Below are 23,872 nucleotides of genomic sequence, written 5' to 3' on the forward strand. Positions count from 1 at the left end.
CACTGCACGCACAACAGACTGATTAACTGTTGGAAAAACTATTTTGATCAACTAATATGCTAGCTGGAGTGAAAGACCTTTGAAGAAACCCCACCATAAGTAATGATTAGATATTTCCTATGCAGTTTCAAAAAGCCCTTTCTGCAGAGGCCCTAATCATTACTCTGGATCAGGCATTTAGCTTATTATAGCAACAGAGCAGAGGCCACTGATCTACTCATACCTGTATATTGCTTAGTTGCACGATCAGACCCGCATATGTTGGCAGTTCCTTCACTAGTTTTATCAAACAGACGAACAGATACAAACACTCCTTCCACCTGTATCTAACAATCCCCTTGCTTACCTGCCTACCCACATCGCTCGACAACATCCTCGGTCCATGGTTTGGCTGCTGGGAAGCATTTGCCTCCAGAGAGTATTTCTGCGCTGCTGCTTTCACATCACCAGCCCGGTTGGTGTTGCAACCACAAGCCCCTTGATCCCCCTCGCTTTCGGAAGTCTCAACCGCATCACTACCCTCCAAACATACGGCGAAGCCCAACCACAGTACTTCTGAAATAAACACCACCAAAATCAACCTCTCTCTGGGCGCAGCCATGTTCCGTTGAGAATCACGTGGGGCAGAGGCAGTCAGCTGATCTCCTTTCTTCCTGCCGACTCCACTTCGTTCGAACCTTACGAGCGTGTTTACTCCTAAGCGTTGATTTCAGAGGAACTTGTTCCCTGCACAGAAACTGGCAGCCACCGTTTCCGGCAACAATAACTGCAGGGAAAAGCTGGGGATGCCACTTCAGAAAGAACTACAAACTTGATCAGTCTTTTCCTGAACAGATTTCCTCTTTTATCTCGAAATCACGCTTTGGTGTATTTTTCCTCCCACTACGCTCTCTGGTCCTCCTTTTAAGGCGGTGGATCGTATATTCGCCTTCCATTTGGCTTTATGAGATCAGTCAGTGGGATGTTGGGACGGTAGTAGCGGGTCAGATGTGCAATAGAGCATGGCAGAAGTTCAGAAAACTTGCACTTGGCCAAATTCTCTTATCCTCACAAAATAAATCGGTACAGGAGCCCCATCACCTTGGCCTCTACTAACCCTAAAGTGGCAGATGTAGATAGTGGGGGCGGGGGGGGGGGCAGGCATAGGTGGAGGGGGTGATGAGGAAGGCAGGCACACACTCCCTGTCCCTGTTGCCCACCCAGCACCCACCCTCCTGCCCGGCACCTACTGGGGCCAGGAGTAGGGTTGCCAACATTTCATTGTCAGAATGAGGGACATAAGTTCCAGAATGAGAGACACAAGTTTGTGGGGGCTGGCTGCGGAGACCTGGGAGGTGTATGCAGTTCTAATCAAGAGCCTGAGTGTCATTGACTTATACGTCATTGTATTCTATGCTACTAGCTGAACCTGCACAGACAATCTGTGCGGTAGTACACTGAGCCTGTGGCATCCCCCCCTCTCCTCCCACAACTCACTCTCTCCCCTCCCCAAAACTTGCTCTCCCCCTACCACAACTCTCTCTCCCACAACCCTCTCGCTCGCGCTCTCTGGCCCCACAACCCTCTCGCTCACACTCCCTGGCTCCACAACCCTCTCGCTCTCCCCCCCCACTCACACACACAATTCGGCCCTCATCCTTGGCCTGCCGGCAGCCGCTTTCCTTCAGCCCACTGGTGGCTGCTCTCCCCCCCAGAACCTCAGCCCACCAGCAGCCGCTCTCCCTTCAGCCCACTGGCAACCTATCCCCCTTGGCCCGCCAGCCAGCGCAGCAGCAGCCACTTCTCCTTGGGCCACCAGCCAACCTGGCAACAGCCGCCTCCGCAACCCATGCCCTCTTCTCAGGCTACCGGCCGGCCCGTCAACAGCTACCTCCTCAACCTGGGCCCAGGCCCACCGCCTCCTCCTCCTGCCTCCTCTCTCCTGAGGCCGGTGGGGCTTTGCCCACCTGCCAGGCTTCTCCCCCCGCTCCCCGCCGGGCTGCTTCTCCCCCCGCTCCCCGCCGGGCTGTTTCTCTCCCCGACCTCCTCATAAGCCCACTGGTGGCCTCTTCTGGGCGGGGCTTTGCCCACCACATGGCTCCCTCCCTCCCTGCCTGCCTGCCTGCCTGCCAGCCAGCCAGCCAGCCAGCCAGGCAGCCATTTATGGGCAGCTGTGCTGCCGCCATGTCGCCTCCTAAGCCTGTTGTCTGCTCAGCGCCCGCCTTTTCATTGGTTGTGGCTGCAGCGGGGGCGGGGTTTGCCAAACATCCCTAGGCATCCCCACATCCCCACGCAATTCTCTCCTCCGTTGGCCGTAATAGAATTAAATATATAGATTGAATAAATGAGAGACAAATTCTGTGTCTATAGGCACCAACATTTGGTCCCTAAAATGAGGGTCATCCTGCATAATGAGGGACAGTCGGCAGCCCTAGCCAGGAGAGTGGGCAGGGGGGATTGCTTGCCCTGGCACTCAGCCACCTGGGCAACCTCCTGGTCACAGCAGAGTCAGGGTGAGAGTGGTGGTGGTGGGGAGTCCCCAGTGATGCTTTTACCCCTAGACCTTGGGGCCAAAGTTCAGGCCAGGGCCTCCACACCCCCTGGGGGCCCCCAAATCTTCTTTAGTCTGTCTTGGGTGGTGTGGTTTGTGCCCTTGGGCAGCTGGGCGGGGGCTCCAGAGGCCTTTAGGTCCAAGTGCCAAAATTATTTAGGTGCACCTCTGGGAGTCCTCCACCAGACCCCACATGTCCACTTTCCCGCTCACTTCAACCAGCGTCCAGAAGCAGAAATGCAGCTACCGCTCAGAGGAGACATGCGGGCCAGAGCAGGACTCAGGAGAACTTTTGTCACCCTCTTCTGGAAGAAGAGAGTGCCCAGAGTGCCTCTAAATCCTGGGCCCAGCCCACACCCACCTCCTCCAAGCAGCAGCCACGCAGGGGGCAGAGTCAAGGGGGGAAATGTACACTGCCGCAGGTGGGGGAGAGAGTGCATGTTGGCTTTGTGCCTCCTCCAAACAGCAGATGCACTGCCACTGCTAGGCTGCAGGGGAGCGGGGTTAGGGTGGGAGGGAGAGTGTGCATGTGGAGCCTGGGAAAGCGCAGGGCTGCAGGCGAACAACCGCTCCAGTCACCCCGCCCAAAGGATAGGCCTGAACCACATTGACCCATTCCCCCCCCCCGATTCTGTCTGTTACCAGGAGGTGGCACTCTTCCAGGGGTGGAGATAGATTTATCTGGGTTTCTTTTTATTATTTTTATTATTTTCTCTCCCCCTTCAGGCAGTCAATCTTCTGCAAGATCATAGAGTAAATATATTTTTTAAAAAAATTAAAAAGAAAAGTGAGACTTTAAGAAAAGGCAAAAATGACCCATCCATACATCTCAGAAGAAATGGAATATATTGAAGTATCCCCAAAAGGCACCTTAAAAAGTGGAACTTTTTAGGACGGAGCTAATGCGGGCTAAGTTCCAATGCGCAGGGGAAAATCTGAATCTTGTATGAAGGGCACCTCAATGTCTCACTTGGACTTTGACGTAATCCTGTCCCACCCCGCCCCCCGCCCCGGAGATGAACTTCCAGTGCATCGACCTTTTGCACCAACTGTCCTAATGACCACTGGGGCATTGGGAGTAGAGACAGTGAGTAAGGGTGTCCCTATCTGTCCCTACTCTATGACCCCTGAACTGACTCCGCAGCACTTCCTGTGCTGAGTCACAATCCTTCCTTTCTTCCTAGAGAGCAGATGGAAACATCTCTCTCTCTCTCTCCTTACCTATCCATTATGTAGTCCTTTAGATTAGATATAGGTCTTTCCTAACTAAGTGTATTTAACCAATAAATATTTAGTGTTTAGTCATACAAGGATCTCCATGTGTTTTCTCTAAATAGCTGCAATATCCCAACCATCCTCTGCTACCTACTCTGTAACTGGAGTGTGTGCTCATTCTTTAGTGCTCTGCTGTTTTACCTATTGTGGGTAAAAATCAACAACCTCTAACAGGGTTATGGGCCCAGCAGGAGCAACAGGCTTCTAGGCACAAGCAGAGTTTATTTTATTTTATTTTATTCATTTTTGAAAGTGCAGCTGAGTTAGTTAGAAACTGCAGCATGGATCCTGAGACTACAGCCTACTCAGGAATGACACCTTCTTTTCCCAAACTGGATGGCAATAACTACGAAACCTGGGCTCTCAAGATGAAAGCGATCTTCATGACAAAAGGAATCTTTGAAGTGCTCATGGAGGGACGGCCAGCCCAAGATGAAGCTGCTCAAGCCTTGTGGGACAAGAAAAACCAACACGTGTATGGCCTTTTAATTTTGAGTATAATCGATGATTTATTTATCTATGTGCGGGATACAGATTTAGCCTCAGAAGCATGGGATAGACTGAAAAATCAATGTGGCCAAGTCTCTGCAAACACAGCTCTTCTCCTGTATAAAAGACTATGCGAAAGCAAACTGCAGGAAGGGGGAAGACTTTGAAGCCCACATAGCGAATATTTTAGAGGTTAGCAGGCTTTTGAAGAATAACGAGTGTGAATTGAATGATGTTATTCTAATTGGGGCAATCCTACAATCCCTGCCTAAAATTTTTGAACCCCTAATTGTCGCTCTTGAATTGTTTCATTGTGAACTGAAGGTTGATCATGTTGTGTCGAGTCTGAGAAATTTTAATATAAAGTTGCAGCAGGAGAGATTTGAAAGCGATGGCATTCTGGCACATTTCAGCAATTACAATTACAAAGTAATTTCAACATTAGCAAGCAGAGTAGCCTCAGTGACTCATCAGCATATTCAAAGAGCGGGAAACTCAGAGGGCACAGACCTGGTCACCATGGCAATAAAGTAAATACAGTGATGAGTCATGGCGACAAACAAAGAAGGGAGGAGAAGCACAGACAAAGTGGCATATTTGAAAGGGCAAGTAACACCAAAAGCTACAAAGTTGCCCTAGGTGAGCCAAAAAGGGGTCACACTTTCATTCTGGACTCAGGTGCATCCCAGAATATAGTCCGTGATCCCGATCTGGTCATTGAACTCGACAAATGCTACAGATCAGGTGTCACTCTAGCAGATTCAAGGAAGATAAGTGTGGCTGGCAAGGCGACAGCAAAGATACTTTGTGGCTCTGCTACTGAAGCTTATGAGGTTAAGATAAATGATGCACTTTTCGTGCCGGAGATGCAAATCAACTTGATTTCAATTGGGCATGGACTCAAGAAGGGGTGCAAAGCAATTTTTGAAAATGAAAGATGCTACATCTTCAAAGGTGATGAGTTAATCATGACTGCCCACATGCAGGATGATGGACTTTTTGAAGTAGACTGTGCTACTGCACAAGCAAATGTGGCAAGTAGTTGCCATCATAAAAATTGTGATTTCTTATGGCACAGAAAATTGGGCCACCAAAGCCTAAACTTTAAATCTGACTCCCAAATGAGGGAACTAAGCAAGGGATTTAATATAAGAGCATGTCCAGAAATGGCCAGCAGATGCCAGTGTTGCATTCTTAACAAGGGAGTCAAGCCAACTTTTCCAGCAAAGGGAAATGTACAGTCCGGGAGCATTTTGGAACTGGTGCACTCAGATGTTTGTGGGCCGTTACTGATGAGTTCAGGTGGAAATAGGTACCGGTATGTCCTGACTTTCATTGATGATTACTCCCAGTTTTGCTATGTGTACGTTCTAAGAGAGAAAAGCCAGGTGTTTTAGAAATTTAAAGAATATATTGCACTGGTGAACAACAAATTTGGAAGGAAGTCCCAGTGTTTGAGGTCAGACAATGGAGGGGAATATATGTCAAACCAGATGAAAGAATTTATGAAATCAAATGGTATCTCTCACCAGACTACCCCTCCATTTACTGGACAGCTCAACAGGGTAGCTGAGAGAAAGAACAAATCTCTACTGGCAATGACCAAATGTCTACTGCATGATGCCAATCTAGCAGACGGGTTCTGGGGTGAAGCAGTGATGACTGCTAACTACCTGCAAAACAGATTGCCAACCAAGGCAACAAATAAGACACCATTTGAACTTTGGCACAACAGAAAACCTTCCCTAAAACGCATCAAAGTATTTGGTTCAATGGCCTATGCATATATTCCCAAAACAAAGAGGACCAAACTCAATTGCAGATGTGAACTGGGAGTTTTTGTTGGCTATGAATCTAGAGGATACAGAATCCTTGATCCAAAAAGTGGAGAGGTCAAAGTCTGCAATGCAGTGTATTTCGATGAAAGACAAAGACCAAATAAAAGTGAAGCATCAAAGATTTTCCCAGAAATCCAGATGAATGAAGAGCCATGTGATTGGACTCAAATGGATCTGGAGTCAAGCAGTGATCCTGAGGAATCAGTGCCAGATTCAGAAGGGGCTGCACAACCGGAACCCGAACTGAGGCGGTCACAGAGGCATAACAAAGGGATTCCACCTAACAGACTCTCACTCATGGCTAAAGGAGGAGAGATGCAAGAACCCACTACATGGCAAGATATAGAAAGGTTGCCAGCTGATGAAGCTGAGAAGTGGAGAAAAGCAGCAATGGAAGCAATTATTTCCTTGCACAAAAATGAGACTTGGAGACTTGTGGAACTACCCGCTGGAAGAAAGACTGTGGGGTGCAAATGGGTCTTCAAAGTCAAGCAGGATGCAGAAGGGGATGTACAGCGCTACAAAGCCAGACTAGTAGCCAAAGGATACTCCCAAATCTATGGTCAGGACTATGATGAGACTTTTGCACCAGTCGTGAAACACATATCAGTTAGAACATTGCTCAGCGTGGCAGCAGCCAAAGGAATGGAACACTTGGATATAAAGACTGCTTTCCTACATGGGGAAATCGAGGAAGACATCTACATGCAACAACTACCAGGCTTTGAGAAACTTGGAAAGAAGGGGCTAGCGTGCAAACTGCAAAAGAGCATCTATGGCTTACAGCAGGCAGCCAGAGCATGGAATGAAAAAACTGAATCAATTACTACTTAAGGAGGGGTTCACGCAAGGAAAAGCTGACCCCTGCCTATATTCTAGACTCAGAGACAATAGATGGACTTACATTCTGACTTACACTGATGATTTGATTCTAGCACATGAGGAAAGGCAAGACAGTCATGAAATTGTACAACACCTGAACAAGGAAATAGAGGTGAAGGAACTCGGAAGCATCTCATATTACCTTGGCATCCAAATAGAAAGAGAGGAGAATGGAACATTCCTTCTCAACCAAAAAACAGAAAATAAAAGATCTTCTAGAATGCCTGGGACTGACAGATGCCAATGAATGCTGATTTCTGGAAGCAAGATGAGGACAGCCAGCCTTTACCAGCCAACAATCTATACAGAAAGGCAATTGGAAAACTCTTGGACATAGCCACACTGTCAAGGCCAGACATTGCCTCAGCAGTGGGAATCCTGAGCAGAAAAGTGAGTGTGCCAATGAACAAGGACTGGATAGCGGTCAAAAGACTGGGAAGGTACCTGAAAGGTACTGCACATTATATATTGGAGATTCCAGCAAACAGCAATCCCAAACTCGTGGGATATGTGGATGCAGACTGGGGCGAGGACAGAACAGACCGCAAGTCAACAAGTAGACACCTGTTTCTGTATGTAGGTGGAGCCATAACTTGGAGCAGTCACTTGTTGCACAATCATCCACAGAAGCGGAGTACGTTTCAGCAAGTGAAGCATGCAGGGAAGCAGTATGGATACACCAACTACTATTGGACTTTGGCATCGAGGAACCAAAGCCCACAGTGATGTTTGAGGACAACCAAAGTTGTATCCAGATCTCCCAAATGGAGAAGATGAAATCTCGAACTAAGCATATTCCCATAAAGTACCACTATGTTCGTGACTTGCAAGAACAAGGGGTGGTCCAGCTGAGGTACTGCCCCACAGAAGAGATGCTGGCAGCTGGATTAAGCAAGCCATTATCCAGAGACAGATTCCAGATGCTTCGTAAAAAAGTGGGAGTCGTGACCAGGTGCGACAGGCGATGAAAAGGAGTGTTGGAGATGAACTTTGGAGATGACCACTAGAGGCATTGGGAGTAGAGACAGTGAGTAAGGGTCTGTATCCCTGAGTATCTGACTCTGGAGTATCCCTGAACTGACTCTGCAGCACTTCCTGTGCTGAATCACAATCCTTCCTTTCTTCCTAGAGAGCAGATGGAAACATATCTCTCTCTCCTTGCCTATCCATTATTATTATTTCTTGTTTACACAGTCAGACAGGTATTATTGACTGGTTTGTTTTATCCAGACATTGAGTCCTTCCCAAGGACCTGGGATGGCTGAATTTTATTGTCAATTGTTATAGATATCGTCACAGAATATAGGCTGTTCCCAGTAAAGCTGCTTTTTGTAATTGGCTGATGGTGATTTCTGTGGCCCCTATGGTGCTGAGGTGCTCTTCAAGGTCTTTTGGAATTGCACCAATTGCGCCAATTACCACTGGGATTATTTTGATCTTTTTCTGCCACAGCCTTTCAATTTCCATTTGTAGATCTTTGTATTTTGTGATTTTTTTTCTAATTCTTTTTCTTCTATTCTGCTATCCCCTGGTATTGCTATGTCGATTATTTTAACTTGTTTTTCTTTCTTCTCGACTACAGTTATATCTGGTGTATTGTGTGGCAGATGTTTGTCTGTTTGTAGTCGGAAGTCCCATAATATTTTTACATCTTCATTTTCTTCAACCTTTTCAATTTTATGGTCCCACCAATTTTTGGCTACAGGTAGCTTGTATTTTTTGCAGATGTTCCAGTGTATCATCCCTGCTACCTTGTCATGCCTTTGTTTGTAGTCAGTCTGTGCTATCTTTTTACAACAGCTGATTAGGTGGTCCACTGTTTCATCTGCTTCTTTACAAAAGCGGCACTTACTGTTTGTTGTGGATTTTTCGACTTTTGCTCTTATTGCATTTGTTCTTAGTACCTGTTCTTGCGCAGCCAGTATTAAACCTTCTGTTTCTTTCTTCTAGTAACCATTCTTAAGCCATTGCCAGGTCTTGGTGATGTCTGATTTTCCACTTATATTGTGCAAATATTGACCATGCAGGGGCTTATTTCTCCATTTTTCTGCTCGGTTCTTGACTTGTTCTTTCTTGTAGGCCTGCTTTCTTTCATTGGTGTTGAATAGTTTCGCATTATTGACCATCTGAAGTGCATCTTCTTCGCTGTCCTTGATATATTCTTCAAGGCCTCTTTTCTCCTCCTCTACTGTTTGATGGACTTGCAGCATTCCTCTTCCACCTGAGCTGCGAGGGAGGTATAGCCTATCTACATCACTGTGGGGGTGCAGAACATGATTGATGGTCATGATTTTCTTGGTCTTACGATCCAGCGTCTCTAGCTCTGCCTGGGTCCAGTCTATTATTCCTGCAGTGTATCTGATAACAGGTATAGCCCAGGTGTTTATGGCTTGTATGGTATTCCCGCCATTGAGTTTGGACTTGAGGATTTTTCTAACTCTCCTGATCCAATTTTTCTTTTAACTTCAGTGTTTGCAATGTTATCAGCCTGGAGAATGCCCAAGTATTTGTAATATTCTTTCTCGTCCAGGTTCTTGATGTTGCTTCCATTGGGCAGTGCTAAGTGCCTTCTGTTTTTCTTATTTTTCCTCTTTTCATTATTAATGCAGCACACTTGTCTAGTCCAAACTCCATTGCTATATCACTACTGAATATACAGACAGTGTTTAGCAGTGATTCAATTTCTGACTGGGACTTTCCATACAACTTTAGATCGTCCATGTACAGCAGATGGTTGATTTTTACTTGATGTTTTAGATGTTTGGTATCCGAGGCCGGTTTTGGTTAGTATTTGTGAAAGTGGGGTCATGGCGATTACAAACAACATAGGGGATAGTGAGTCCCCTTGGAAAATGCCTCTTCTAATGCTAACCTGTCCAAGTTATCCACTATTATTATTGTTGTTGTTGTTGTTGTTGTTGTTGTTGTTGTTGTTGTTGTTATTATTATTATTATTATTATTATTATTATTATTATTATTAAAACTTTTATACTGCCCTTCCAAAAGACTCAGGGTGGTTTACATTAAAACACCATTAAAATCAGTTAATAATTAAACAAAAATTATAAAGCATAAAACAATGATTAACAATTAAAAACATCATAAAACAACAATTAAATAGTCAGAACAATTTAAAAACAAGTTTTTAAAAGCTGAGAAAGCCTGGTTGAAGATATGTGTTTTCAAGTGTTTTCTGAAAATTGCCAGAGATGGGGAGGATCATATCTCAGCAGGGAGCGCATTCCACAATCTCGGGGCAGCAGCCGAGAAGGCCCGTCTCTGTGTAGCCTCCAAACGAGTTGGCGGCAACTGGAGACGGACCTCCTCAAGTGACCTCAGCGGCCGGTGGGGCTCATAGTGAAGAAGACGTTCTCTTAAATACCCAGGGCCTAAGCCGTTTAGGGCTTTATAAGTTATAACTAGCACTTTGTATTTTGCCTGGAAACCTATTGGCAGCCAGTGTAACTCCATCAACAAAGGAGTAATGTGGTCTCTCCGAGATGACCCAGAGACCAACCTGGCTGCCGCATTCTGAACCAACTGAAGTTTCCGGACTACGTACAAAGGCAGCCCCACGTAGAGCGCATTACAGAAGTCCAGTCTGGAGGTTACCAACAGATGTACCACTGTTTTGAGGTCATTGATCTCGAGAAAAGGGCGCAGATGGCGTATCAGCCGGAGCTAATAGAAACCACCCCTGGCCACCACCTCATCCTGAGAAACCAAGGAGAGACATTGATCCAGAAGTACTCCCAGACTGCGAGCCTGTTCCTTTTGGGGAAGTGTGACACCGTCTAGAACAGGCAGATCAAAATCGTCTCTAGAGTTCCGACCCCGCACAATAAGTACCTCCGTCTTATCTGGATTCAGCTTCATTTTATTCTCCCTCATCCAGCCCATTACTGCTTCCAAGCAGGCATTTAGGGAGGGTATGCTAACTCCTGAAGAAGTTGACATGGAGAAGTAGATCTGGGTGTCATCAGCATACTGGTAACACCCAGCTCCAAATCCCCTGATGATCTCTCCCAGCGGTTTCATGTAGATGTTAAAAAGCATTGGAGAGAGTATGGAGCCTTGAGGAACACCATACTTAAGCTCAGATTTTGAAGAGCAACAATCTCCAATTGACACCATCTGGAATCTATCCAAGAGGTAGGAGCGGAACCACTGTAAGACAGTGCCTCCCACCCCCAACACCCTCAGACGTTCCAGAAGGATACTATGGTCAATAGTATCGAAAGCCGCCGAGAAATCCAAGAGGACCAACAGAGTCACACTTCCTCCGTCCATTGCCAATTGGAGATCATCCATCAGGCTGACCAAGGCAGTCTCCACCCCATAGCCTGCCCGAAAACCAGTTTGAAATGGGTCTAGATAATCAGTTTCCTCCAAGACCACCTGGAGCTGAGAGGCCACCACCCTCTCAATTACCTTGCCAAGCCATGGGAGATTGGAAACTGGCCTATAATTGCTCAACTCTGAGGGATCTAATGCAGTCTTCTTTAGAAGAGGTCTAATAATTGCCTCCTTAAGACAAGGAGGCATCCTGCCCTCCCTCAGAGAAGCATTTATGATTTCTACCAGGCCGCCTACAACAGCCTCCCTGCTAGATAGAACAAGCCATGCTGGACAAGGATCAAGAGGACAAGTGGTAGGCGTCACCGCTCCAAGCAGCTTGTCCACATCATCAGGAGTCACAAACTGAAATTGATCCAGTCAAATCGTATAAGAGGAGTTGGACACCTCCAGTTCAGACATCAAATTAATTGTGGAGTCTCCATCTAGGTCGGCCCGAATCCGAGAGATTTTGTCTGCGAAAAATTCATTAAACACACCACAGCGGGTAACTGATGATTCCAAATTCTGGTTCAAGGGAGGGGGGACAGATACTAGTCCCCTCATGACCCTGAACAACTCCGCTGGACGTGAACTCGCAGAGGCAATACGGGCAGAAAAGAACTGCTTCTTTGCCTCATGTATCGCCTGAGCATAGATCTTTAGATGTGCTCCATGTTGTAATCTGTCTGATTCGAGTCGAGTTTTTCTCCACTTGTGCTCCAGTCGCCTACCTTGCCGCTTCAGCCCCCGTAGATCTTCCGTATACCAAGGGGCCAATTTTGAAGCAGGTCGGAGGGGACACTTAGGAGCAATTGTGTCTACTGCCCTGGTGAGCAAGTTGTTACAGTTCTCAACCAGGGCATCAACAGGATCACCAGCAGAGCCAACATTAAATCCCTCCAAGGCTTCTTGGAATCCTACCGGATCCAGTAACCTCTTCGGGCGGACCATTCTAATAGGCCCCTCGCCCCTGCGAAAGTGGAAAGTGGTTGTAAGTCCAACCTTAACCAGATGGTGGTCCGTCCATGACAACGGGGAGATCGTAGGAGTCCCCACCCACAGAACACCACCCTGATCAGAATAAAAGACCAAATCAAGCGTGTGACCTGCAATATGCGTCGATCCAGAGACCGCTTGGGATAGGCCCATAGTCGTCATGGCCGCTATGAACCCCTGAGCTGCCCCGGACAAATTGGTCCCCAAATAAACTTTGAAGTCCCCCAGCAACAAAAGTCTGGGAGACTCCAACGCGAGTTCCACAACCAAGTCCGTGAGCTCAGTAAGGGATTCTGTTGGGCAGCGGGGCAATCGGTACACCAACAGAAGTCCCAATCTATCCCTGGTCCCCAAACTTAAGTACACACATTCAATATGGTCAGATACCCTAACAGGGACCCTGGTAAGGGAGATATCCTTATAGACCACAGCCACTCCATCTCCCCACCCACGTCCCCTCACCTGCTCCTCTACAGAATATCCTGGCGAGAGAAGCTGGCACCAGACTGGACCAATAGCCTCCCCGAACCAAGTCTCAGAAATACACATCAGGTCGGCCCCTTCATCCATGATCAAATCATGGATGAGTTCTGATTTATTCTGGATCGACCTGGCATTGCAGAGGAGCAAGGTAAGGTTATGTGGGATGTTGGCAGTGCTCCCCGAGGTCAAAGAGCTGGCAGGACAGCCAGAAAGGGGGACAGCTATTAGATTTCTGACCACCCTTCCCCTGGAACAGCCTGCTGACCTGCCAGCATTTCTTCTTCTATTCTCCAACACCATCGGAATAGCTGCCCCACCTTCAACGAAGGCACTCCCTGCCTCCTCATCTCCAGACAAACTCACACACAATGCAACTTCAACCCAACCTCAGCACAACTTAAAACTGATTAAACAGAAGCCCCACTATTGAATGCCTCCCTCAATACAAATGGTTGGACAAAGTGTCCAGCCCTCACCCTCGTTTCTCCCCCAAAGTGGCTTCCGCAAAGGGGCTACCCCCTTTGGTGTCGCCCCTTTGGTGGCGACCCCGCCGGTGTCGGGCCCGCCGCCACTGGCAGCCTTCCTATATAGGCTGAGCAGTAAGCTCAGCAGGTGGAACCAGGAAAAACTGCCCAGTCACCCTTACAGCCTCAGTCCTGCAAAGCCTCTCCGCAAGCAGTCCTGGGGGGAGGCAGATGGCAACCAGGGAGGGCAGAAGAGAAGAGGCAGGCTCCCCAGTCTCACACCCTGGGGAAGATGGTATCCTCTTCTCCTCTTCTCCAGCAGGCTTCTGACATTATGTAGTCCTTTAGATTAGATATAGGTCTTTCCAATCTAAGTGTATTTAACCAATAAACATTTAGTGTTTAGTCATACAAGGTTCTCCATGTGTTTTCTCTAAATAGCTGCAATATCCCAACCATCCTCTGCTACCTACTCTGTAACTGGAGTGTGTGCTCATTCCTTAGTGCTCTGCTGTTTTACCTATTGTGGGTAAAAGTCAACAACCACTAACACCCCCCGCATATATGAACACACATCCACCCATCCTGTGGTGAAGGGAAGTAAAATCACCCACTGGGAATGTCTCTGGTGATACTCAACACTTGAAGAGTCTCCAATTCAGTATCAGCCAGCACTTGTGGCTGTACATGCTGCTTGCCTCAGTGTCTTCATTATCAATTCTGAGGCTGGCTGCTGTACCCACTGTCATTAGTTTAGTCTTCTTTACATTTAGTCGTAGTCCCATTTTTTAACTGTGCTCCTTGACTTTCATTACTAGTCAATGTCATTTCATTGGCTTTCATTGACTGATTGAAAGTCATTTCATTGACCTTCCAAATCCCATTAAGTGTGGTCACCGTGCCACCACCCTGTGCTGTGCTGGGTGGCCAAGACTGACTGTGACCTGCACTGGGCAGCAGCTGAGCGTGACCTCTGCTTTAGAGGCAGAGTGGGGAAAGAAATATGTCAGATGGGAATATGTTCAGTTGCATGTTGAAATGTTTCTGCTAATGCATATTTGCATAAATATATCTGGTTTATATTCTTACATTCTTGTGAGTTCAGTTGCTCTTTGTGCCCTGAAGAACCCATGTGTTAAAAATACTGCATATGTTGTGGTGTGTGTCTGTGTAGGGGGATGATGCATTGCTTAACTTGCAGGGGTGGTGTCCGAAGGCCTTTAGGCTCCAAAATTATCTAGGTGGGATTACTTACCTCTGGTAAGTAATCCCAAATATTGGCTTTTCTATGAGTTTGGCTGACATCCTGACTACTGAAGTGCACATGTAAAGAGGAACTGTGGAGGTGGAACTGGAGTTGCCCCCCACACAACTACCTTGTCCCTCTACATGTACACTGTTGCCCAGGCAGGCAAAATGTCCCCACTCTTCCCCAGTCATGTCCCCACAGTCCGTCTTTACACATGCACTTTGATAGTCAAGATGTGAGCCAGTTGGACTTACTTCTGAGTAAACATGGCTAGGATTGCACTGTATGGCAGTCATCATGCCTATTTACTTGAGAATAAACCCCACTGCACACGAATGCCTTGCTTATGGGCAAATATGTGTAGGATCAGGCTGTACAAGACTATCCAAACAGCACGCAAAGGTAGTGTTTGAGAAAGACGCGATCACACCAGCTAATATTTACAGTTTGGCAGCTTATGCCAACAATGCTTTTCAGAAAGCTCTGAGGTCCATTGTGGTCAGTCAATCTCAGCTGTGTAGGGCTGATTGTGGTCAGTCAACCTTAGCTGTGTAGGGGCAATACCTGGATTGAGCATAGTGGGGTTGGTGGAGGCTACCTTAGTTTTCAGATGTCTGCTATGGCTAGTTTCCACTACATCAATGCCATGAGGAAGAATGTGTTATTGCTCATTCTGCATTACTTATTTCTGCTGTTACCTTGGAAGTATCCGGAAGATCTTTTCAAAGGGGTCCTGTAGTATAAGTCTTTACTAGGTAAGTATAATAGTTGTTATGAGCATGCTAATTCATTGCTATCAGATTATAAGATTGTAGAGTTGTCCTGACATTCTTCCTGACAGAGCTTCTATGCCTTTATTGCTGCATGAGAGGCATTTATTCAACAAGTGTTGCTGGCATGGAGTTTTACTGTTGGAAATAGTTGTAGGATTTGTCCCAGTAAAGCAGAGGGGCTGGTATGCCTTCCTTTTTGGCCTACCAATTTCCTTACATTCTTGATCTATAATCTCCCAGACTCCAAATCTTCTCTTTGGAGACTTTGGGGAGATATTACCCCCAAACCACTTCCTTTTCCTCTGTTTTTCCATATTATTTGTGTCCCTTGCCAACTTTCCTCAAATAGCAATGTCTAAGCCCACTGCCTATACAATTTGCTGTCCTCCCCAGCACTATATGTCCAGATTCCTTGTCTCTTAGATTTCCTAACTTCTGGGGCATGTTCCACTTAGCTTTCAGGTCTAACCTTTCCTTCCTAAAGCCTTTCCCTTCCCTCTGTTCTACTATTTTTGTCCCTCTGCTGTTCTGTCCCTCTGTTCTGCCTGAGAGCCAAAAAAAACCAAAACCCCTTTTGGCTTCCAGGTTTTGTGTGAGAATTTTTCATAGCCAAACTGCCCTTTTTAATTTCCCCACATAGATTGTAGTGGTTGGTTATCAGCATTACTTGGTAACAGATTTTGCTTGAGCTGCTGGTGTATTTATGAACAAAATGATTGAAGCAAGCAACTGACTTCTATACTTAATCAGCTTCTTGATTTAATCCAAGGTAGGCCTCAAGCTGATCATAACTGAGAAGGACTGGCACTAATCCTGACTCTTTATTTAAAAATCGTCCAAGTCATTTCAATGGAGCTTATTTCCAAATAAAGTGTTTAAGTTCAACGCATGGAGGGCAACAGTGGAGATGGAAAATGTTGAGGGAGATGGGGGTCAAGAAACACTGGGAATGCAAGATTAATTCTAAAAATAAAAGAAATCTTCATTAATTAATGTTAAACATATTGAATGTCATCTTGTATTTCTTTTGTACTATGAAATAAAAATAAGCAGTGTCTTACTGCACAATGAATGTGCAGGAATGTTTTGCTGCCTTTAGAATTTGGATAGGAACACACTAACAATGTTCTTTCCCCAGCCTTGGAAGTTTCCAAAGAGTTAAGAATACAGCATCAAACGTTTTCATAAGCATGGTTTCTATTTATCTGTCTTGGATCCTATTAGCTTTGTGACGTACTTAGTAAAGCAAAAGAGAGCAAAAGAAAAACAAATGAGCTCAAATTTAATTAGAAAGTCAAGCATCTCGTGCTGCTTTTGGGGTCAGGCTGTGCTAAAGTTCCTTGTATTTTATAATATGACTGGACCATTAATGTTGCCCTGTTTGAAAAGTAAACAACTACTAGCAATTTGTATCCTCCCTGCCTCCACTCTGTACTATGCAGTTTTCAAAGAAAATACCTTTAGAGTCCCCAAAAAAAAAAGAACAAGGTAAGTCAGGTTAGTTTGTTAACCTCTGCAATCCTACCAACTGGTAAGAATGTGCTATGTACCCCTCCTAACCTACTTCTCTGTGTGGTCAGAAGTTCCAGGGGTGCAGTGCTACTTGGATTCTGCATTCCTTGAATCCAACCCAAACAGCCCTGAATTAGTTACTTGAAGGCCATTGCAGTAGCCTCTGGAGAGAGAGAAAATCTATAATTTCCAAGGTATCCTGTGCCTTTCCCAGGATTGCAGGGGAAGAAAAATAAAGGCTTCTAGGAGTGCTCTTTGCAAAGTCAAACTGTGCAGCCACTGCTCACTCACCATGCTGTGAAGAAAATAAAATTAATGCCAACCTGTATCCTGCCCATGCCTGGTAAGTAGTACTGGGGTCGGTGGGAGTAGTGAGGGCAAGGGGGGATGAGGGAAGGGTGAATGTTTTGCCCTGAACTGAAGCTACTATTTCAAATTGGACTGAAATTAAGCAGGAAAACACCATACTGAATCAAATTAGGGGCTCCTCCAAAGTGCCACAGTGGTTCTGAATTGAATCAGTGCTGCCTTGCACAGCCCTGTACTGGATCCACAAATATCCAAGTTGAGCACTGGTTGGAGCTGAAAGTAGAAGCACGTGCCCCTAACTCAGCAACAGGTTACATTAGTTTTCCAGAGAGCAAGCCCTGCACCCTATAAGGTGTTGCTTAGTCTTCTGTCTAGCTGCTTCATTCTAAATTCCCCAAACCAGTGTCTATGTCTCTCTGCTGCCGAAGCTGCCCACTTTTCCACCTTCCAATGAACTCTGGTTAGGAGTGGGGGTAGGAGGAAGAGGAGGGTGATCTCTTCCTCCTAATTATGTATCTCCTAATTTGAGTGAAATCCCTCATTAGGGAAGCATTCTGGATCATGAAGTATCGTTTATCAGATTGCTGCACACTGGCCAATATCCTCACTAATGCTATGCTGGCTTAAACACAGTTGTTGTGCTAAGTATGGATCTGATGTGGAACTAGAACAAACAGGTTTGTGCTTGTCCAACAAGCTTCACAGGTTTTCAGGGAACTTTTGTGCAAGAACGTAATTCCAAAAATCCCCATGCAATCCTCTTGTACTTGTGCAGTTTTGTTGCACAAGCACAGCATTAGTCAGCCACGGATCAGGCATCACCATAGTGAGAGTCTATTCACAATTACAAGCCTCAAATCATACAAAAGAAGACTTTACTGGTCATCCGCAAAGCGCTCAGTGGCACCCACAATATCAATTTCCGGTTCTAGTTTTTGTCACTAATATTGCAGAGTGATTACTTTTTTCTCTCTCGTATTAAGTAATTGCACAGCAGGCTTAGCTTTAGTTGCAGAAAACAACAGCTTGATTATTTATTGTTCCTTACACCAGCTAACAATATAACAGTTTCTTCTTTGGATTCCGGGCAACTTACAAGCAACCAGCATAACTGAAGGCAAATTCAAAACTTAAGACTCCACTACTCCCAAGCCTAAACACACACACATACACACACACAACACACAGAGAGAGGCATGCCCTGAACAAGCAGAGAGACAACACCCAGATACACAGTAAATTCCAACACCTAAAATTTATGTCTATCAGACATAAGTTTGCAACTATATAATTGGCAACCATGTTCTCCATACTTCCTTGCTGATAATGTTTTAGACTACCATCTGGTCCGTTTGGGTTCCAACAGTCCTGCACATGTCTGAATGGAATAATAATATGGGATTGGAATAAGCTCTACACAGCTTAGAGCAGGGGTACCTGTTGGACCGCTTTATTTATATATGGGCATTTGCCTATATGAACTTGCCTTTTAATATTTTGTCTGCTGCTTATATCTGGTAGGTTTTTTAGTTTTTAGCTTTCTATTCATAAAGTTTAATTTGAAACTTTAAAAATTTGATATTTTAAATGTAGTTTTAGTCTGGTCTTTTAACTTGTTTAACTTTATTAATGTTTTGTTTTTACAATGTATCTATTTTGTTGATGTGGGCTGTCTGAGCAGTAGTGTACTGGAGGGGCAGGGTATAAATACTTTACGTAAATAAAATAAAATAAATAATATTAAAAAGCATCTCATGGCTTAAAAGAATTGGCCTGGGTCATGAAGTATGGGAAGTCTCTCTATGATAGTCTCTCTAGATCTCTCTGTGGCTTTTTACTAGTTGCATTTTTGGAAAGGTTTCCAACCCAATTTGTATTCTGCCTCTGTAAAGGGAGCCAGAGTACATTGAAGATGAATCTGCCTATAATTAATCAAGATGTTTAAGCAACATGTCATTTTTCTGAAGATCCAGACCAACCCATTTGCATGGCATATAACTATTTTGTCCAGAGGGTGCTTGGGCAGGCAAGTACTTGTTACTGCCATCATCAAGCAAATGTGCAGGCCCATTCCTGTGTATGTTTAGTTGGAAGCAGAACCCATTGAGTTTAACAGGAAATACTCCCAAGAGGGTATGCAATAAGGTTGTAGTAGCTTTAGCCACATTTTGCAGGCAGTGTTGTAGTTGCCTGAGAGGGCTCTTAGAATGAACATCCTCATTCGCACTGACTTGAATGCTTTAAGAGATTGACTGGATCGTAAGTCATCTGCATAGCCTGGATCAGTATGATCATCTGCATAGCTGGCAACAAAGGGAGGGGATGGGGGAGGGTGCACTTACCCCTGCCACACTTCCCCCCCCCCCACGCTTCCCCCTCCAGCGCTCTGTGTAGAAATAATCTCATGGGGCGGCAGTGTACCTCCTTGCCACCCTGTTGTTTCAGTGACTGGAAGTCACAGGAAGTGCTGTGTGTGTGTGCGCGCGCACATTGCTGGCTGGCGCACACACATTGTGGGTGCACACCTGCAACACACACTTAGCACTTCCTGTGACTTCCGGTCACTGAAACAACAGGGTGGCAAGGAGGTACACCGCCGCCCCATGAGATTATTTCTACACAGAGCATCAGAGGGGGAAGCACAGTGTGTGTGGGGGGGGAGTGTAAGCTCACCCCCCCCATCCTTAAAGCCACTCATGCCCCCATGTTCGAACCGGTATGAACGCTGGGGTTCTGAAACTGTTTGGTGTTCTAAGAATAGAACACTGAGCAGGTTCATGCACATCCCTACTCTCTACATTTGTACTAGGAGGAATCCTTGATGTGGCCACTGGAACAGTGAGAATACACAATGTAGTATACTTTGATGAGAGACAACAGCCAGTCACAAGTGAAGTGCCAGAAATTGGACCAGAGATCCAGATAGAAAAGAAATCAAAAGTAGAAGAAATTCTCATAAGCCTGGAACTAACCGGCAAACCAGAAGCAGAAGGGGAAACAGAAGTTGAGCCAGAAGTGAGACACTCACAAAGACCTAACAAAGGGGTTCCACACAGGAGACACTCATAAGAACATTAGAACAGCCTTGCTTGATCAGGCTCAAGGCCTATTTAGTCCACCATCCTGCCTTACACAATGCCCCACCAGATGCACTGGACCAACCCCCCTCCCATAAGAACACAAGAAGAGCCCTGCTGGATCAGGCCCAATGCCCATCTAGTCCAGCATCCTGTTTCACACAGTGGCCAACCAGATGCCACTGGAAGCCTACAGACAGGAGTTGAGGGCATGCCCTCTCTCCTGCTGCTACTCCCCTGCGACTGGTACTCAGAGGCATCCTGCCTTTGAGGCTGGAGGTGGCCCTCCGACTATTAGCCATTGATAGACCTCTCCTCCATGAAGTTATCCAAGCCCTTCTTGAAGCCATCCAGGTTGCTGGCTGTCACCACATCTTGTGGCAGAGAATTACACAAGTTCATTATGTGTTGTGTGAAAAAATGCTTCCGTTTGCTGGTCCTAAATTTCCCAGCAATCAATTTCATGGAGTGACCCCTGGTTCTAGTGTTATGTGAGAGGGAGAAAAATTTCTCTCTATCCACTTTCTCCACACCATGCATGATTTTATAGACCTCTATCATGTCTCCCCGCAGTTGCCCCCCCAGGTGTTGTGGCATTGCCTCATAAGAAAGGTGTTCTTGGCCCCTGATCATCTTGGTTGCCCTCTTCTGCACCTTTTCCAGTTCTACAATGTCCTTTTTTAGATGTGGTGACCAGAATTGTACACAGTATTCCAGGTGTGGCTGCAACATCGTTTTGTATAAGGGCATTATAATATTAGCAGTTTTATTTTCATTCTCCTTCCTAATGATCCCTAGCATGGAATTGGCCTTTTTCACAGCTGCCAAACATTGAGTTGACACTTTCAACGAGCTGTCACCCACTACCCTAAGATCCGTCTCTTGATCAGTCACCGACAGCTCAGATCCCATCAACATATACTTGAAGTTGCGGTTCTTCATACCAATGTGCATCACTTTACACTTGCCAACATTGAAGGGCATTAGCCATTTTGTCGCCCATTCCCCCAGTTTGGAGAGATCCTTTTGGAGCTCCTCACAACCCATTTTGGATTTCACTACCCCAAAGAGTTTGGTATCATCTGCATATTTGGCCACCTCACTGCTTACCCCTGCTTCTAGATCATTTATGACTAAATTAAAAAGCACCGGTACCAGTACAGATCCCTGGGGGACCCCACTTCTTATTTCCTTCCATTGTGAAACCTTTCCATTTATACCTACTCTCTGTTTCCTGTTATTCAACCAGTTAGCAATCCACACATGTACTTGTCCCCTTATCCCATGACTGCTATGTTTCATCAGGAGTCTTTGATAAGGAACTTTTTGGAAGTCCAGGTATACTAGGTCGACTGGATCACCTTGATCCACACACTTGTTGACACTCTCAAAGAACTCCAAACAGTTTGAGAGGCAAGATTTCCCTTTGCAGAAGCCATGCTGGTTCTCTCCCAGCAGGGCCTGTTGTTGTATGTGCTTAACAATTTTATCCTTGAGAATGCTTTCCATCAATTTGCCTAGAACGGACGTTAAGCTAAGCGGCCTGTAATTTCCCAGATCGCCCCTGGATCCCTTTTTGAAAATTGGTGTTACAGTTGCTACTTTCCAGTCCTTTGTTACAGAGCCTGATTGCAGGGATAAGTTATACATTTTTGCAAGGAGGTCAGCAATTTCACATATGAGTTCTTTGAGAACTCTAGGATGGTTGCCATCCAGCCCAGATGATTTGCTAGCTTTCAGTTTTTCCAGACAGTTTAGAACATCATCTCTTGTCATTGCTAGCTGACTCCATTCTTTAGCCTCCATCCCTAAAAAGCCTGTTTCAGGAACAGGTATATGCTCAATATCCTCTGCCGTGAAGACAGACACAAAGAACTCATTTAGCTTCTCTGCAACCTCCATATCCTCAATAATCCCTTTCACTCCCTCATTATCCAAAGGTCCCACTGTCTCCCTGGAAGGTTTCCTGCATCTGCTGCCATTCATGGGGGTTCATGATCATTTAATTAAAAAAAAAAAAAGTACTTACCTCCAGGGGACTTCTCTGAGGCCACAGGAATCTCCAGAGGTTCCATTATGTGTGAAATCACCCTGTTCAGGTGGTCTTCAGCCCGTTCCAGGCCTCACTCCCATCGCAGTGGCCATTTTGGAGGTATCCGCTCATGCCCAATAAGTCTCTGTGTTGCCTGGGTGGGGGGAAATTTACAATTAAAAAAAATTGTTCACAACCCCCCTGCGCCCAAACCTAACCGAGGCATTTGAGGGGGTGCCAGACCAAACTGGCCTGGTCCAGTTCAGACCCAAACTGACCTGGGCTGGCCGGTTTTGTGCACACCCCTACCAGATGTCCCTGGGCAGCCCACAAGCAAGAGGTGAGGGCATGCCCCCTCTCCTGCTGTTTCTCCCCTGCAACTAGTATTTAGAGGCATCTTACCTCTGAAGCTAGATGTGGCCTGTAGCCACCAGACTAGTAGCCATTGATAGACCTGTCCTCCAACATGTCTATAAAGGGAGGGATCCAGGAATAGTGATGTGTACAGAACCAGTTTGGTGCTCCATTTCTGGAGTGCCGAACCGGTTTGAAATGCTAGCATTCACGCCGGTTTGGAGGCCGGGGGGTTACTTTAAGGGACAAGGAGGGCTGCCTATCTCTTCCCTGCCACTTTCCCTCCACCAGTGCTCGTGCATGCATGTTGGCCATTTGTGTGGCGACACCCCATGGCCACACATTTTGAGAAAGCGCTGGTTGAGGGAAAGTGGTGGGGCAGGGATGGGCAGGTAGGAGCAGACTCCCTGTCCCTTAAAGTACTCCCCCACCCTCCCAAGAGTGCACAGAACTGGTTCCATGCACATCCCCTATCCAGGAACCCTGCAGACAGTGTTCCCTCTAACAGGGACTCCCAGATGTTGTTGACCACAACTCACATAATCCCCAAGCAAAAGCCGTTGCAGCTGTAGATTCTGGGAGTTGTAGTCAACAACATCTAGGAATTCCTGTTAGAGGGTACACTGCCTGCAGATGGGAAGACATTGCAACATTGCCAATACGTGAAGCTGAAAGTTGGAGAAAAGCTGCAGAAGAAGAGATAGTATCTCTACACAAATGTAAAACGGACACTTGTGGAGCTACCTGCTGGAAGAAAGTCAGTAGGATGCAAATGGGTCTCCAAAACCAAATACAATGAAGAAGGAGACATTGAGCACTACAAAACTAGATTGGTAGCCAAGGGATACTCTCAAAATTATGGTGAAGACTATGATGAGACATTGCACCTGTAGTGAAATATATTTCAGTAAGAACACCTCTCAGCATAGCAGCAGCAAGAAAGATGCAAATTGGTCATTTCTGAATGGAGAAATAGAGGAATGAGCAGCCACCAAGAGGAATGAGCAGCCACCAATGAGCAGCCACCTGGAAAAGAGAAACTTGTATGGAAAAAGACATGAGATTGTGGAGCACCTGAACAAAAAATTTGAAGAACTATGCAGCATTTCCTATTATATTGGCATTCAAATAGAAAGAGAAGAGGATGGAAATTACCTCCTCAATCAGAAACCAAAAATGAAAGATCTCTTAGAATGCTGGAAACTGACAGAAGCCAATGAGGTAAGTACAGCAATGAAGACAAATTTCCTGAAGCAAGATCAGGACAGTG

At 45.9% G+C, this 23,872-nt stretch overlaps 1 protein-coding gene across 3 annotated transcripts in view; it reads right to left on the reverse strand.

Annotated features, from left to right (window-relative positions):
• SUMF1 (sulfatase modifying factor 1) overlaps nucleotides 1-22,389 on the reverse strand; it is a 122,420-nt gene extending 100,031 nt beyond the window's left edge. The window contains exon 1 of one of the 3 annotated variants that reach the window (XM_053300237.1): nucleotides 22,246-22,389. Coding sequence is in view for 1 of the 3 variants with exons in the window: in XM_053300235.1 (XP_053156210.1) it covers nucleotides 347-601 (255 nt within the window). In the remaining 2 variants the exon portion in view is untranslated. Of the gene's footprint in view, nucleotides 1-346; nucleotides 771-22,245 lie in introns of those variants that run through there. The other 2 variants (XM_053300236.1, XM_053300235.1) reach the window with 2 other exon arrangements.
• Nucleotides 22,390-23,872: the final 1,483 nt, after the last annotated feature.

The sequence above is a fragment of the Hemicordylus capensis genome, chromosome 2, assembly GCF_027244095.1.
Source record: "Hemicordylus capensis ecotype Gifberg chromosome 2, rHemCap1.1.pri, whole genome shotgun sequence".
Taxonomy (NCBI): domain Eukaryota; kingdom Metazoa; phylum Chordata; class Lepidosauria; order Squamata; family Cordylidae; genus Hemicordylus; species Hemicordylus capensis.